This window comes from Danio rerio, chromosome 2 (genome assembly GCF_049306965.1).
Source record: "Danio rerio strain Tuebingen ecotype United States chromosome 2, GRCz12tu, whole genome shotgun sequence".
In the NCBI taxonomy this organism is placed as follows: Eukaryota; Metazoa; Chordata; class Actinopteri; order Cypriniformes; family Danionidae; genus Danio; species Danio rerio.
Window position 1 is genome coordinate 24,532,857 of NC_133177.1, and position 14,077 is coordinate 24,546,933.

General features: G+C 34.5%; 1 protein-coding gene across 3 annotated transcripts; it reads left to right on the top strand.

Moving 5' to 3' along the window:
* Positions 1 to 12,790, top strand: zbtb47a (zinc finger and BTB domain containing 47a). 3 transcript variants are annotated; one of them, XM_073924960.1, is made up of 7 exons: positions 1 to 164; positions 2,176 to 3,384; positions 5,882 to 6,029; positions 6,470 to 6,585; positions 7,490 to 7,634; positions 10,597 to 10,683; positions 10,785 to 12,790. In XM_073924960.1, the coding sequence occupies exons 1-6, from the start codon at positions 162 to 164 to the stop codon at positions 10,650 to 10,652; spliced, it is 1,677 nt and encodes a 558-aa protein (XP_073781061.1). In that variant the 5' UTR covers positions 1 to 161; the 3' UTR covers positions 10,653 to 10,683; positions 10,785 to 12,790. The 3 variants fall into 3 exon arrangements, with proteins under 3 accessions (XP_073781061.1, XP_068069963.1, XP_683959.6); XM_068213862.2 differs by having other exon boundaries at positions 10,597 to 10,676; XM_678867.11 differs by lacking the exon at positions 10,597 to 10,683.
* Positions 12,791 to 14,077: the final 1,287 nt, after the last annotated feature.

The following is a 14,077-nucleotide window of genomic DNA, read 5'->3' on the forward strand; positions in this document are numbered from 1 at the left end:
ATCATCATCACCGCTCTTCTCATGCGGACATGGCGAAAAAGCACAGCTGTCTTGAGAAGAAGAGTGGATATATAAATGACAGCGGTTTTCCTGCAAACAGAGCGGTGAAATGCTGAGCAGAGCAGCCGCTTCTCCTTCGAGGCAGAGACCGCTGGATCATCATGGTAGGAAGAAATGACTGACTGACTGTTGTTTCTGTTTGTTGTTGGCCTGCAGAGTCTGAAGGACTTCAGGCTCGCCTGAAAGATGATGATGTCTGAAATACTGATGTGCTGACATCATGCACAACAGTGCAGAGCTTCAACAACTTTTGTCTACTTTTGGTCAGAATCTTGATGTTATCAATACTTCTGTTCAGATATTAATACAGCTTTACTAAATGAACCACCTGATCCATCACATAGGGAATTCTAGACTTAAATTAGCAGTGTTGTGTTTGTAAGATGCTGCTAACTAGATCTTAAAATTAAAATTAAAATATAGTTCAAAATAATAAATAATACAATAAACCTTGAAAGCAAATAAAAACCGTTTAATTGTCAAAATAATTCAAATGTAAATATATAAAAAAATGTTTACCCATAACAGATGTGCTATATTAATAATATATGGACAATATCTTCACTGCTAAACATGGATATATATTACATAACAGATGTGATGTAATTTTCTTTGCAATGATTTATATATTGAAAATTTAATAACAGCTATAATACTTTCATAAACATTTTAACCGATGTGGTCTTTTTTTTAAATGTGTTCTCACAATTAATAAAGTTATTTAGTAGTTTCGTTCGGGTATTAGGTAGGGGGATGTTGAATGTGATCATGTTGATATGTTATTTACACTAATAAACGTCATACTTTGTACCAATAAACAGCCAAAATGTCCATAGAACAGGCAAGCTAATATGCTAAATGCTAAACTAGTTAATAGTCAGAAATGGTCCCCATACTTAGACGTTATCAAAGTTTATGCAATGGGCTATATGCACAGCTGGTGTTTTTCAGCTAATGATGAACTTCCGGTGAAAGCTTTATGTGACTACTTTTAATTCCATAAGGTTCCTTTTTACAGCATCGATGTTGTAATGTAATTATAATGCATTCAGTTAAATAGGCTTAAGCATCTATTTAGTTGTTAAAACGTAAAAAGAGATGAAACACTGTTTAAATGCAGGCCCTGTCATTAGCTGCAGGCTAGCACAGAAACTCCAATGAAAATACTGTGGTAAAATTAATTTGCATATTTTAAAGACATGGCGCGGGAAAATATCATTTAATGCAGTGCTTCTTGTTTGGTCGGATTTTACTTTAAATCGTATCTTAGCCAGGCAGTGAAGATCACTGTTTATAAAGCAATCAGATCTTAAACGCTGTGGTTTTGTATGGGAATGACAATTAATCGGAATTCCTGGGGCAGTCTGTGGGCGTACACCCCATTACGATACAATTACAATATTTACTTTGCTGTATAGCAACTTGTAAACGCAGAGTTATTAGTTCTAATTTGATTACAATGTCTCATCAGGATTTTTGTAAGTTACCAGCTGCTATCAGCATTTTTGATGATTTTGACCCAAATTTGACAACCCTAAGAGTTCTTTCTGCTAGGAATATATAAATATTATATTTCATAAAGCTTCTACTTTTAAATTACCAAGCCTCTACTTTAAAAAAATAAATATCTTTATGTGCTCATGTTTTAGAACCATTTGAATGCAGATAGGTTTGAACATTTTTGTCAAAAAACAAAAGAAAACAATAAATACTTTTTAAGACATATTATATATTAATATAAATTTTAACACGCATACATTCAGGTCAATGGGGTGGATCATGTAGCTGAGGTAATCCCTGATAATGAAGGGAGTAAGTCAAAGGAAAGCTGTTCAAATAATTATCTTTATACAGCATCTGATCTAGACTTTCTCTGATTGTCTTATTCTTTTGTCCCAAGACATCTAGAAGTCATGTAACTCATTCAAGACATCCGCTCGGGCTTCCTTAATCATATTATACCTAAAACACGGATTGCCATAAAACTTGTCAATGAGAGGCAAGTGTTGTCTCTTAATTGACAAGTTATCTTTAAAAATGTCTCGTCAATGCTTGGGTTAGAATTCAAATCTAAAAGCGATGTGCATCTCACTTTAATCTGTTTCACTTTGACAGCTGATTGTGGAGAAGACTGCCGATCACCCGTCCGTGGAGTTCTCCATCGTTGAGGACGTGGCCCTTCACTGCACCTTCCTGATGGACAGGCTGAACGAGCAGCGCCTCTTCCAGCCAGATCTGTGCGACGTGGACATCGTCCTCCTGCACCACCACAAGTCCTTCCAGGCTCACAAGGGCATCCTGGCAGCCTTCAGCCCTTTCTTCCACTCGCTCTTTGCCTCCAGTAAAGACCTGAGGCGTGTGGAGCTCTCGCTGGACGCCCTCAAACCTCAAGGCCTACAGCAGATCCTCAACTTCATCTACACCTCCAGGCTGCTGGTCTCCGGCTGCAATGCTCAGGATGTCCTGAGAGCTGCCACTGTGCTCCAGATGAGCAACATTGCTACATCCTGCAGCGAACTCATCTCCCGAGGCTCGGTGGAGATCAGTGTCAAAGATCAGCAAAACAAACCTGAGGGCAACTGGAGCGATTCGGTGAAGGACATCAAGCAGGAGAAGGACACAACGTGTGCCAGGATCTGCGGAGGGAAGAGTGAAGGAAACCCGTATTCTGTTCAGGTTGCAGATTTGCAGTCGGTGCAAGGAGGTATTTGTAAAGTGGAAGGAAAGGAACCGAGGAACCCTGAAGATCCTGATTCATTCAATGGAGAGCAGATTATTGTGGAATTAAATCTGAATAACCAGACTCTGAATGTGTCGAAAGGTTTGGATGGAAGCTCAGCAGCTCAGTCTCCATCGGGACAGCAGCTTTCTGGAAAAGAAAAGAGCAGTGATGGGACTTTTGAAGAATCGAGAAACAATGTGACTTTGGAGGAGGAGGAAGAGGAGGAGGACGGTGAGCAAAGTGAAGATGAGGATGACGATGATGATGTGAGACTTGAAGGCACTAGCGAGGATGAAGGCGAGTCTGTTTTTTTGTCGGAAATGAAGAGCCGGGCCTCTGCTCCACTGGTCTCCAAGAGGAGCTGTGCGAGAGCAAGGCAAGAGACGGATCGTGATCCTAGCGAGGAACGTCTGGATCAGGACGGTTTTGAGAGCTTCAGCTGTCTGAGGTGCCCGAAGACGTTCAATAACCGCTGGTACCTGGAGAAACACATGAACGTCACACACAACCGCATGTGTGTCTGTGAGAAGTGTGGCAAACGCTTCCTCCTGGACAGCGAGTTACTGCTGCATCAGCAGACTGACTGCGAGAAGAGCATTCAGGTGAGTCAACACAATGGTTAATCAGCGGTTAGTTTAGTTTAGATTTGCACTTAACAGCACTCAAATCTTAATGGTTTTTAAAATTTTAGTACCAAACTCGACACTTTTGAAACACACAAGCATATATATATATATATATATATATATATATATATATATATATATATATATATATATATATATATATATATATACACACACACACATATATATATATATATATATATATATATATATATATATATATATATATATATATATACACACACACACACATATATATATATATATATATATATATATATATATATATATATATATATATATATATATATATATATATATATATATATATATATATACATACATACATACATACATACATACATACATACATACATACATACATACATACATACATACATACATACATACATACATACAAATATACATACATATTTATATTGTAATGGTAACTAGCTGGTAGTTTATATATATATATATATATATATACATACATACATACATACATACATACATACATACAAATATACATACATATATATTGTAATGGTAACTAGCTGGTAGTTTAGCTTAGCATTGCAGTCTAATTAGCAAATATTGTCTTAAATAGTCTGTGCATATCACTTCATCGACGTATTCAGTCTTAATTTTAAAAAGTTGCATCAGTTTTTGATTTAAATCAAAAACAATAGTTTTGGACATGCAAGTTAATAAAGCAATGAAAAAAACAAATAAAAATAAAGTATCTTGTGTGTGACAAGTTCTGTTTGGTCTGTTCACTTGGCATTCTGCTCCTACACCTGTTACATATTTTTTGTGTTTTGTGTTTTATGTTGAGTTTTTTTCCTCTACACAAATTGCATATAAATAGATAAACCACATAAACAAATACCAGAATTAGTTTACAGGCACAAACTAACTGGAAATTACTAGTTTTCTTCATCCAGTTTTCTGTTTCCAATCCATGTTTATAGAAATATTCTTTCAAAGATACATTAAAATCCTCCTTTATGTTTTTATTATAGCTATTTTGTTATTGTCTGCCTTCAAAGCTCCTCTGTAAACTTCAGTTAATGCCAAATTTAGCTGCACAAATTATTTGCAAAACATCCATAAATGAAAACATTACTCCCATATTACTAAACATCAATACAACAATGCTTTTTCTTACACACAAGACACTCAATTATTTTTCTCCTTCTTATTATTTGATCTTTGTATTGACTCCTATCTTAAGATATAGGAAATGTGTGACCTTGTACCACATAACATAATAATATTTTGCTGCTTGTTTTATGTTTAATCGACTTAAATATGTTAACTTGATTAATTTGTGTTAGGACAACCTGACGGAATTGTGTGAAACTTATTCTTTTACAGTGTAAGTTGCAGAGGTATATTTGTAGGAAAAGTCAGAAGTACGTTGTATTAGTCAAAACGATCGATTTGTATTTTATGCCAGAATTCGTAGGAATAATAAATAAAGATAATGTTCCATGAAGACATTTTGTAAATATTTTTTTGATTAGTAAAATGCATGGCTAAGAACTATAGGTAAAATGTTTCTGATTTAGTTTTTTTAACCCTCAGATTGCAGATTTTCAAATAGTTGTATCTCAGAAAAAAATGGCCCAATGCTAACAAACACTGCATCAATGAAAAGCTTATTTATCCTTAGCTTTTTTTTCTTATACTTGCACTATATTCATCATTTTCCGTAATCTTTTTCTCTCTAGAATTTGCACAGATTTTATGAGGTCTCGAGACTTTAGTCATGCAGCTCGTTATTTATGACCTCATGACCAGAGGATTTGCAAAACAGTAACAACATTGTTTAATATCTCTGCTTAAAACCCATTGTTTAATGCAGGCTTTAATGTGATAGCTAGCATTAGGTCTTTTAGGCTGTATCTATGATTATCGTTGTTTAATTTCAGTTGATTTGTTGTGAAAAGTCCTTGAGTGTTCTGTAAAGTGCCTATAAAAAAGAATGAATAATATTGGGTTTTATTGTAGTTTTAAAATCTAAAAGGTTTATAATAATGCATACATTCAATATTTCTCTATTATTTCCAAAGTTGAATACTCTTGCATTTGTTAATGTGCTCCTGCACCTCTATTTAAGGACAAAACATTATTATTACGCATACAGCAAATGTTTTTTAAAAGTCATCGCAGCTAATATTACAATCTTGTATACTTATTACTTTTTTTTTTTTCTTTCATTTAGTTTTTGGCTTATTTTCATCTGTAAAATTGTTTACATTTTATGACACAAATATTTTTGGTTAATGAAATGAGCACTTTGTCCATCAAATCAAAAACATGGTACAATTTGTAGATTTGTAAAAGCTTATTTGTTTATAGCATGAACATCTATACACAAACAAGTAAAACCAATACAAACACTGAAGTAAATACGAAACAATTCACATGATTGTATCTGAAAGTATATGTTTGTCTGGTTTCGCAGTGTCTGACTTGTGGAAAAGCCTTTAGAAAGCTGTGGTCGCTTCATGAGCATAATAAAATCGTTCATGGCTACGCCGAGAAGAAGTACACTTGTGAGATCTGTGAGAAGAAATTCTACACGATGGCTCATGTACGCAAGCACATGGTCGGTGAGTTGGGTTATTGTTATTTTCACTCTTAGATCTTTACTCACAGTCTTTCTTATACTCTAAAAGGTAATGGCCCAGCAAACCATTTTGTTTTTAATAGATGTCTAATAGACATCTTAATGTAGACAGCTTGGCTAAAACAAGGTTAAACTTGGACTATCAATGAAAATCTAACAGACATCTAAGAATAGCTCAAAACTAGACTAGTGGACAAATAGATAGACTTTATATGTGCAATCAATCTTTTATGTTTATTTGATGACTAGTCTAGTTTTGGCCTATTCTTAGACATCTAATAGATTTTCACTGACAAACCCAAAATTAGATTTGTTTTAGCCAAGACGACTTTGTTTAGATGTCTATTAGATATCTTTTAAAAGCAAAAAATGCTTGCTGGGATGTTTGGCAGTCTGATGTCTCTTGCATTTGCTTATCTTCAGCCCACACAAAAGAGATGCCATTCACCTGCGAGACCTGCGGCAAGTCCTTTAAAAGGAGCATGTCTCTGAAGGTCCACTCGCTCCAGCATTCAGGAGAAAAACCTTTCCAGTGTGAGGTATAAAAATTGATGCTCAAATTAAGCCATATAGTAGGAAAAACTGTGCCTGTTTCTATTGTTGGATTTAAAGGTGTCATATACTGCAGTGATTCAATATGTTAAATTGTTCTCTGATGTCTACACAGTAGGTATGTTTCTTAGATAAGTAAAAAAAATATTCAGAAATGTTTTTGTGCTTATTTATTACCCAATATAATAAATCAGAAGGTCATTATTGACCATATTTGGAAAGGTTATGTTAATGAACTTTGTTCTAACCGGATGGAAATTAAAGGTTATTGATTTTTAACAATAACTGCTAAACCTTTAAAATTTGTGTAAAGCAGAAGTTGCTGCAACTTTTATTTCGATATGTTGATGTACTTCCAAATGAATAAGAATATTGAGTGAGAGGCGGGGCTTTCTTTTTGAGCAACATTCCCTTAAAGCAAATGGTAAGAGGGGCATGGTTAAGAACATTGTGGCTGACATCACCAGAGAAGGCTCGCCACTCCAAACTTTAAAGCAAACGGTCAGACGTTGATTGAAAATGATCAACACAAACATTTTTCAGTGGATTAAGTTGCACGAATTAATTATTTATTGTAATTGTGTTAAGAATTACAATATGCACTAACAAAATAAACATTGTAAATTTTGATTTAACATAGACTTAAAAATTATTGTTTCTACTATAGATAAAAATGCTTTAATTATTATTATTATTATTATTTTTAAATCCAAGGGTGAACAGATATTGGGAAAAATTGTTCTGGAACCAGAGCCCAATTAACTTCATGTTTGTAAATTTAGTATGTTAGCCCAAAGCAAAACAATCTGTTTAATAGTGTTGTAATGTTTTATTAGCATCAGTTATTAAGTGCTGGAAATGTTTGAAACCTGTTCACTTGTTGTCCTTCAGGTGTGCAGTGAGCGTTTTCAGTATAAATACCAGCTGCGCTCTCACATGAGCATCCATATCGGACACAAGCAGTTCATGTGTCAGTGGTGTGGGAAGGACTTCAATATGAAACAGTATTTCGATGAACACATGAAGACGCACACAGGTGAAATGCTCTTAAGCAATTATCACACTTTTTCAAATCCTTTTTACAATGGATTCCGATGATTGTTCATTGTTTATAATCTTTAAATAGGTACACCTTGTTGATGGTTAATTAATCATGGACATCAGTAATGTGCACAGTTTTAAGACAGTTGAGTAATTTTACATTAAAAAAATTTGAGTATATTGAAGAGAGAGGGAGAGAGTGCACACGTCCATCGTGTAAACGATTTACATTTAATGCATACATCATGAAGGCAAACTGTTTTGGTCAAACTGTGCATAAATCACATCACCCAATATGGATATTACTCAAAAAAGCTTTGGTTAAAAAGGATGGTCAAATGTGAACTATTCTGTCATAAACTATAACAATTTTACTTTTTAAAAAAATTAATAAATTACTTTTTTAAACGAAGGTGTATGCCGCTCATTAAAAAAAAAAGTCTGAATATTGTCACAAAATTTAAATTGATCATCAAAATCTGCTGTGTCAATGTGGCCTATGGCATAATAAGCCTTTAACAAGTCATAGACATTCATCATTAATTGTTGGCCCTTTCATGTTCTCCATATTTTGCTAAATATACACAATATTCTATGTACATTTGCAAAGAAAAAAAACATGCTTTCATGATTTCCTATTGGGTGGGGACCCACCCTTTTGTTTTTAGCAGTGTTGAGGGTAATGTATTAAAAGTAACAGGAGTTAATAGTAATCATTACTCTTTTACATAACTACTAAAATAAGGCATTACTTTATGATTTCCACCTAAAAAAATCCAAGTTAGATAAAAAAACTAATGGTAGTTACATTGTTTTTTAATTAATTGTGTTGAAAAAGGTGACGCAGTGGCGCAGTAGGTAGTGCTGTCCTCTCACAGCAAGAAGGTCGGTGGGTCGTTGGTTTGAGCCTCGGCTGGGTCAGTTGCCATTTCTGTGTGGAGTTTGCGTGTTCTCCCTGCGTTCGCAGGGGTTTCCTCTGGGTGCTCCGGTTTCCCCAACAGTCCAAAGACGTGGTATAGGTGAATTGGGTTGGCTAAATTGTCCGTAGTGTATGAGTGTGTGTGGATAGATGTTTCCCAGAGATGGGTTGCAGTTGGAAGGGCATCCGCTGCGTAAAATCTTACTGGAGAAGTTGGAGGTTCATTTCGCTTTGGCGACCCCAGATTAATAAAGGGACTAAGTCGAACAGATAATGAATGAATAAATGAATGTGTTAAGAAAAGTCAGGAGAATGTGCAGAAACTGTGTACATTGTGTAATCCTGATACACACTGTAGCTGTAAAAAACAGATTCACCATCACTTGAAAATTATTGCTGAAGAGTGTTGACCTTTTTTTTTCCAAGCCTTTAATTATTTATGCAATTCAGAAAAACAGCACTACTGAAAGGTCTGTTTAAGCTGCGTCTCAACTGTACAAGATGTAATTTTACTTTTCTGAGTTTATTAACTCATATTTTACTTTCGATGTTAAAGGACTTTACATTTGTCAATAATAATAAAAAATAATACTATATATTAGGGATGCACCGATATGGATTTTTTGGCCGATATCAATAACCGATAACTCTTTAGACTTGGAGGCCGATAGCCGATATGTATATATATATATATATATATATATATATATATATATATATATATATATATATATATATAGGCCGATTATTATAAATATTTTATGATGTTATATTTTTATACAGCGCCACTTACCTGTTTTATAATGATTTGATCAGCTGGCATCAACCGTCAATTTCTTTGCTCTGCTCAGTATGACGGGTTGATGGCTGCTGATGCTCTGAATCTCCGAAATTATAAATATTGAATTAAAAAGTACTATTGTACTGGCCTCACTAAGTCTGGCTGCTTAGTTATCCAGTCAGTTAACATGAAAAAGTCATAAAAAAATCACAGATGACATGCTGATACATCCTTTTCTCATCCTTTATTGCTTCTAACTTGTAAAAACTGTGAAACACAAATAAATGGCAACATCAACTCAATGAATTCTGTTGACATTAACAATCAATTATACAAACTAATAACATTCTTTGACAGAAAACCCATTGTATTTATGTTATCTCTCAAAAAAAATAATACTTAATATAATAATAATAATAATAATAATAATACTAGGGTATTGCCCTCTTTAAACTATACTGTTAGCAGGTTTTCCTTGTCGCAATAAGCTGCTAAATAACTGCCATGCCACATGTCTTTGCCGAAAAAGCTAAAATGCTAAAATGAAACCAAAACTTAAGGCAATAACTTCAGCTACTGACATCAACCACTAGATGTCGCCTTAACTCCATAGAAACATATCTATTATGAAAAACATACATTGCCATCCTTTCAATACTATTAACTGTGTTTATGGTTTTCTGAGACCATAACAACTATTTTTATAAATAAACTGCATAGTTGCAATCTAAACAACTACATTATCACATAAAAAGCCTCAAAAGTACATTATGTTGTCCAACAGCTGCAATGTTTAGCAAACTGTAGTGATTCTATTGATTTGTTGTCACTCTGTGTGGGCGGAGTAATACACAAGGGTGAAAAGGCTGCACAAGTGTTATGGCAGAATATGACACAAAACAACTCAAAAGTAACAGGATGCATTACTTTTCCTAAAAGAAATACTTAAGGTAACACATTTAGTTACTCTTTTAATGGTAATACAAAACTGTAATGAATTACTTTAAAAATAACTTTTGTCAGCACTGGCTTTTAGTGACATTTTCACGTTTTGTCATGCTGGTAACAAAGTGCAATTGAAGACTATCAAAAGGGTAATAATCCTTAAACAGGTAGTTCACCCCAAACAAATCAATTCTGATTTTATTTACTCTCCTTTAACTTGTTCCAAACCCGTTTGACTTGTGTTGAACTCAGAAGAAGATATTTTGAAGAACCATTGACAACCATAGTAATTTTTGTCGCTACTATGAACAGATTTTCAGCTTTCCTCAAAAGATCTTCTGTGTTCAACAGAAGAAAGAAGCACATAAATGTTTGGAACCACCTGAGGCTGAGTAAATAGTAAATTTTCATTTTTTTGAGTGAACTGCCCCTTTATTAATAAAAATAAAAATTTGTGAAAAATCTCTATTCATTCTGAGAAGTCTGCTGGCTCTTTTCAGGAGAGAAACCGTATATATGTGAGATCTGCGGAAAGAGTTTTACAAGTCGACCAAATATGAAGCGGCACCGGCGTACACACACTGGAGAGAAGCCTTACCCCTGTGAAGCCTGCGGTCAGCGTTTTCGCTTCTCCAACATGCTGAAAACTCACCGTGAGAAGTGTTTGCAGGTCAGAAACCCTTTGCTGCTGGACTCCTCCACCATTGTCAATCACACAAACCAGGACCTGCCGGGGGGGATGGAGACACTGGGGGACGTCAGCCCACATCTGCACGGCATGGTCTCTTTTCCATCATCTGTGCTTCACTCGGTCGAAGGAGCACCGTCAAATTCTCATCTGCGTTCTGTTATGCCGCTCTTCTCCACTGGAAGGACAGACTCCAGGATCCTGTAATGACTGCTTTGTATTTTTATATAATTTCATTGTGAGTTTGACATTTCATGTTAGTGTTGTCTGTTTCATGAGTCTTATTCTGAAATCCCTGTCATTCCCATTTTGATGGAGTCCTCTGTGCTTTCATAAACCCTAGTTAGACAAACAAGTATTAGGGAAAATGCTAAAGGTATTACCCAAATGTAGAGTACTAAATGTTTGACATTTACTCTTCAATATGCAGTATATTTGTAGAATTATAAATAAGACTAAAGCATATTCATCATGGCAAGTCTTTTTAACATTACACCTATTAAACACAGGTTGATAACTGGCAGAGTGCAGTCAGGGTTCTGCACCCAGAAGCTGTCCCATACAAACCCTACAGCCTTGAGAGGTCTGTGCAGGATTGTTTGTTTTTTTGTTCCGCTCCCGCTGGGCCTGTACAGCTCTCTTCTTTGAGTGACAATGACTTAATCGCAAGTTTCTGGCTTACACTAGGCCTACGAATTATTACAAATATAATAAAACATTATACAAATGTTAACTATGTTCATAGTGAGCTATATTCACATTATCTAATTACTTACAGTACATGACAGAAAGCATAAGCGCTGTAAAAAGTAGCCTAGAGCGCTATCTGCTGTTAAAGCTCAGAAAATCAATATTACAGAGAGAATTGCGTTAGTTTAAAAATCAAATTCAAATCCATCAATCATAAAACATTAATTTATTATCCCAGCACTAGTATCTTTTAAAAAGGTACTAGTAACTAAATAATAAGTACTTGTATCTATTAATAAGTAGACTTAAAATGTACTAACTAAACAACAAGCACTATATCTGTACTAAATGGATTGCTATTAAGTATAGTATAGAATAATTGTTAAAACGGCTTGGCATGTATTCGGTTCATAAAGCTTTCAGTTTGTAATTTATTGTTTGTAGATGCTTTATTTCATGTCTTCGTTTGTTTATAGGCCCAAGTATTGTTTGACTTTAGAGGGTGATATCCTGTTGTATGTATACACACAGGTCTTGATGAAGGAAATGTTCTGTCAGATTAGCTCGTTGGTGTAAAGCAGGGGTCACCAATCTCGGTCCTGGAGGGCCAGTGTCCCTGCAGAGTTTAGCTCCAACTTGCCTCAACACACCTGCCTGGATGTTTCAAGTATACCTTGCAAGATCTTGATTAGCTTGTTCAGGTGTGTTTAATTAGGGTTGGAGCTAAAATCTGCAGGACACCGGCCCTCCAGGAACAAGTTTGGTGACCACTGGTGTAAAGGGTTTCATGAACATTTTTTTTAGTTCATACATTTTTGTTGTGTAGATGGTGTGTGTAGATGCCACACATTCAAGCACACTAGACATGTTGACGTCCACCATCTTGGGGAACGGTCACAGTGGTGAAAGTCATTAAGCTTTCCATGATGCCATAGTATTGAGTAGACGCTAAATAGGCATCTGCACACAGGTATGTGTACTTGTGGTTTGTTTTCAGAAGCACCTTAATTATAGAAGTACATTTATTCCCCTTTAAAGAATCTAAATTACGAATGACTAATCTGAATGTGTTGACAATTTAAAAAAGTTTTGTTTAAAAAACTTTTGAATAAATATCAAGGGTTTATGTATTTGACGATGCTCAGATTTATGACTGTTTAATCTGTTATTGTTGTTATTGTTGTCATAAAAACCATATAAGCCCTTAAACAGTTGAATTTATTGAGGTTGTATTATATTATTAATAAAAATATCAGCTATTCTCCAAAACAATCTAGCTAAATCCAGTTCTCACATTCTTCTATAGCTTTATGTTCTGAATTAAACATTTATTTTGTATAATTTTTAATTGACCATTTGCATTTCTAGACCGTCTCTAAGTCAAGTCTTATTATCAAAACAATAAATTTGAGACGCATAATTACACTTTCACTCGTTATTTATTTTCACATGGCTATAAAGAGTATAAGACAATGTGTACACTGCCACTTTCTTTAACGGACATTTATGATTTTTGTTAATGTTCTCATGTTAGTTTGGTTATTTTCTACAGTAAATTAGGTTATTGTTCAGTCATTGACGTTCATTTCTATCTTTTTTTATGCAAGAACTTAATCGCAAAAACATTGGTCATAATTGTAAAATGTTAAATTGAAGTTGTCTCTAAAATAACATGTTAAAATGATAAATGTTCATGAATATGTATACAAACTTGAACCTATTCAACATTTAACAAAGCCTTTGTATAAAAAAATGGATGGTCTTGTGTTTGTCTCCACCAGCTGAGTTTTCTTGGAACAGCAGTGTTTTTTTTTTTACACCATTTGCATCATAAAAGATATTCTGAACACTCAAGCCCCGAAATTTAGAACGACATGGTTATAAAACAACAAACTAACAACATTTAACCAGCAAAGTCTGTGATATTTATTTAGGCCTAAGTATACATCAGTTTTTACATTCTCTCTACTGTGTTTGCAATTAGTCAGCAATGCATATTTCATCATCAATTTTAAAAGGAGAATCTACGCAAAAATAAAACGGAAATGTGTTGAACACAAAATATATTTTTGAAGAATGATGAAAACTGGTGTCCACTAACATTCATAGTAGGCATAGACATGCTATGGATGTTTATACCAGTTTTGCAACATTATTCAAAGTATATTTTTTGAATGAAGAAACTCAAAACAGGTTTGAAACAAGTGGCGGCTTATAAACATTAGTTTTTTTGTTTTTGTTTTTTTGGGCAGACTATCCAGGGCAATTTGGTATGGAAAGCAATTAGGCCCAAATGTCTTTAAACGGTATGAAGATGGTGTTGTAATATAAGACTAACATATTTCAATATGTGACTCAATAGTATATTGGGCTACAAATAATAACCATCAGATTTTATGTTCATTTATCATAATA